Source organism: Colobus angolensis, unplaced genomic scaffold, assembly GCF_000951035.1.
Source record: "Colobus angolensis palliatus isolate OR3802 unplaced genomic scaffold, Cang.pa_1.0 Scaffold10, whole genome shotgun sequence".
Lineage (NCBI taxonomy): Eukaryota > Metazoa > Chordata > Mammalia > Primates > Cercopithecidae > Colobus > Colobus angolensis.
Genome location: NW_012110919.1, coordinates 20,495,459 through 20,499,460, shown reverse-complemented (window position 1 = coordinate 20,499,460; position 4,002 = coordinate 20,495,459). Strand labels below are relative to the sequence as shown.

Sequence of the window (4,002 nt, the reverse complement as noted above, 5' to 3'; positions counted from 1 at the left end):
ATAATGGTGAAACCCCATCTCTACCAAAAATGCAAAAATTAGCTGGGCATGGTGGTGTGCACCTGTAATCCCAACTACTAGGGAGGCTCACGCAGGATAATTGCTTGAACCCAGGAGGTGGAGGTTGCAGTGAGCTGAGATCGCACCACTACACTGCAGCCTCGGCAACACAGCGAGACTCCATTGCAAAAAAAAGAAAGAAAGAAAAAAGATAATGTTGTACCTTCACACAATGGAATACTATTCAGACATGAAAAAAGGATGAGACCATCATTTGCAACAACGTGGATGGAACTGGAGAACATTATGTTAAATGAAATGAGCCATGCACAGAAAAACAAACTTTGCATGTTCTCATTCACTTGTGGAAGCTAAAAATTAAAACAACGGAACTCACAGACACAGAGAGTAGAATGATGGCTACCAGAAGCTGGAAAGGAAGAGATAGGAGCATGGAAGGCGAGGATGGTTAATGGGTGCAAAAATGTAGTGATTAATAGAATGAATACGGCCTAGTATTTGATATAGCACAACAGGGCGACTACAGTCAACAATAATTTATTGTACATTTTAAAATTAAAAGAGTATAATTGGAATATTCATAACACCATAACACAAAGAAAGGATAACTGCTGGAGGGGGATGGATACCCATTTACTCTGATGTGATTATTACACATTGCATGCCTGGGAGGCGGAGGCTGCAGTGAGCCGAGATTGTGCCATTGCACTCTAGCCTGGGCGACAGACAGAGCAAGACTCCATCTCAAAAAAACAAAAACAAAAACAAAAATCTCTTGCACCCTGTAAATATATATACTTACTATATACCCATAAAAATTAAAAATAAAAAAAAAAATTAGAGTTCCCTTTAACCCAAGAGTTTATAACTCTGGGTCACATATTCTACTGCCTCTGAAGAGACAAATATTTGTTCTCGGGAGTGAAAAAAACTCACTCTTTTCATGAATAAAGCATAGATACATCTACAATATCCAAACAGATATGTGGTATATCTGTGATATTAAAATTTCACAAGACAGGGATTAGGATATAAAATGTGTCCAAAGGATCCTTGCAGGGAGTGATACTGATAAAAAGGTAAAGAAACATTTCTCTAGGTCTATGAATGCCCTGAAATTGTACAAAAGATATTTTCCCAGGGAGAATTGTAGCTTTTACAGATTTCTCAAAGTGCTCTTTGGCCAGTCATTCCCCTGAGACAGTCAGCCAAGAGACGGGCGCAATGGACTAATGGGAGCAGCACATGGACCCCCGACCCAGGGTGGAGAAGTCCCAAGGCCCCGAGCCCGTTTTCTCACCTGTAGCTGGGCGGCCGGCAGATTGACGTCAGCGATCATTTCCGTGCAGGGATGTTCCACCTGCAAGCGAGGATTCAGCTCCAAGAAGTGGAAGCTGCCGTCCTGGCTGTAGAGGTATTCCACTGTCCCTGCACTCACATAGCCCACGGTCTTGGCCAGGCGGACGGCACACTGTGAAGAAACATTAAGAGGCCAAGGGGGTTCCAGAGGTCTTTTCAGGGAACTATAAATGGTGACTATCAGTTCCTTCACCAAATGCAGACTCAGCAGCTGCTATGTGTGAAATATTTTGGGACTGGCCAGGTGTGGTGGCTCATGCCTGTCACCCCAGAACTTAAAGAGGCCAAGATGGGAGGATCACTTGAGGCCAGGAGTTCAAGGCCAGCCTGGGCAACATAGCAAGACTTTGTCTCTACAAAAAAATTTTTTTTTTAAATTAGCCAGACATGGTGACATATTCCTGTAGTCCCAGCTACTCGGGAGGCTGAGGTGGGAGGATCACTTGAGCCCAGGAGTTACAGGCTGCTGTGAACTATCATCGCACCACTGCACTCCAGCCTGGGGAACACAGTGAGACTCTGTCTCAAAAAAGAAAAGAAATTTTTGGGGAGTTCACAGACGGGCTAATCCAATAAACCTGTGTGATGCTGAAATCACCTCTGGAATGGGCCCTCCTCCCTCCTGTTAGGCACCCATGCCACCATCCGGCCACACTGACCGTAGAAAGTTCTTCCTGACTCTGAGCTGAGACGGCTCTCTCTGAAGCTGCCCCCTGGGCTTTAAGAAGTGTACCTGCTCCATGAACTCGAATATGGCCAGCGGGGCGATGGTGGCCGGTGCTTCCTCAACAATCTTCTGATGCCGCCGCTGGATGGAGCAATCGCGACCAAACAGAGACACAGCATTCCCATACTGGTCGGCGAGGATCTGAACTTCCAGGTGACGGGCGTGCTGGGCCAGCTTCATGAGAAAGATGGGTGAGCCTGGGATCTCACTCTGTACCTGTCAGGGGAAGCAGAGCAGCCTGATCTTCATGGGGAAACCAGCTCTGGAAGCTTCTGGAAGTTCTCAGGATAGAACATAAAACAAAGGCAGTGATGTGTTTAGGGTACTCATCCAGGACTCTGCTGATCTTTTACTTTTGTTGTCTCAAAGACATAATATTCTGCGGAGTCCTGACTCCACAGTAAGTAACAATGAGAAAGGGGCCCCCGGTGGCAGAGGGCCCCAGGTGGGGAAGAACAATGAACAACTGCTTTAAGAGATGACTAATCACAAACAACCCCAGGACGTAACAACCTCACAGCCCCTCCTCCAGCACCACCCTATAAAACCTCCCACCAGCCCTTGCCTCTTTGCAGACAGCCCCTTCTCAGCTGTGCTACCTGTAGCAATCTTGCAACATATTTTCATACTTCCTCCAATAAATCTGCCTTTCTTTACCTACAACTGTCTTGGTAAATTCCTTTACCATCTGCACCACCAGCCCCAGATAACCACTACCTGCAACATACTCTCTTTTTTAAGTCAAACTTTGTGAAATGGTAAAATCTCCCCACAATCACATCCCCTAAAGATAATGTATTGTTAAGAGTTTGGTGTCCAAACTGGCTTTCTTCTATGCATATAGCGACACATACAGAAAAAGCTTCTTTGAATGAAAATGGGACCAAAACATACTAATCTGTGGTTGTCTTTTTCTTCCACTTACTGCACTTTCTCAGCTAGCTCTCCCAGGTGGAATCTAAGCACAAACTTACTTCATCCTGTTAAGAGCTGAAAGGCATTGTTTTATAGGCATGTCTTCCAGAGATTCTTAAAGACAATGTGAAAAGTATTCACGCACAATGATTTCTAAGACAAATTAAGTTTAAAAAAAGTAATTTGCAATAATGTATGGGATGAACTCAGGCAAAAAATAATAAAACTACTGTATGAATGTCTATGTAAAAGTATATACAGTGACAGTGCTGAAAAGAGATCCCCCTGGCAGCTGCTAACAGTGGTTACATCTGAGAAAGGAAAGTTGGAAGGTGATGGGGGAAAAGGGTTTTTCCTTTTTTATTCTTAACACATGGACTTGATTGACTCTCTACATGATGAAGATATTCATAGTGCACTCATGTAAGTAAAATAAAAAAGCTTGGGGGTCTGTGTGCACATGAGGGCCTGGGGTATGTGGGAACTCTCTATTCTTTCTGCTCCATTTTGCTGTGACCCTAAAACTGCTCTAATAAATAAAGTCTATTTTTAAAAAGCAAAAAAGCTTTAAAATCTGTATGACCTCTAATGCGATATGGAATCCAGGAATGAATCCTGCAACAGGAAAGGGACATTAGTGCAAAAGCTGATGAAATTCAACCTAGTCTGGAGTTTACCGAATAGGAAAGTGCCCATGTTAATCTCTTAGTTGCAAAAGTTATATGAAAAATATTAACGAGTGAAACTGGGTGAAGGATAGACATGAACTTTTTGTACTGCTGCTGCAACTTGCCTTTTAATATCAATTCTTTCTCCCACCCAAATCCCCAAAACACCTGTATACTCCAACAGAGATACAATGGTAGTGAAACTGCTGCTTCATACAACACTCACATATTATACCAAGAGTGGTATAATCAGTAAAACTCCTAGAAAGCAATGTACTGATATGTGTTTGAAAGCACATGTAAAGGCCGGGT

General features: G+C 43.5%; 1 protein-coding gene across 1 annotated transcript in view; it reads right to left on the bottom strand.

Moving 5' to 3' along the window:
- ACACB (acetyl-CoA carboxylase beta) overlaps window positions 1–4,002 on the bottom strand; it is a 175,585-nt gene that overhangs the window by 96,687 nt on the left and 74,896 nt on the right. The window contains 2 exon segments of the mRNA XM_011937064.1: window positions 1,322–1,492; window positions 2,114–2,323. Of these exon segments, the coding sequence (XP_011792454.1) occupies window positions 1,322–1,492; window positions 2,114–2,323 (381 nt within the window).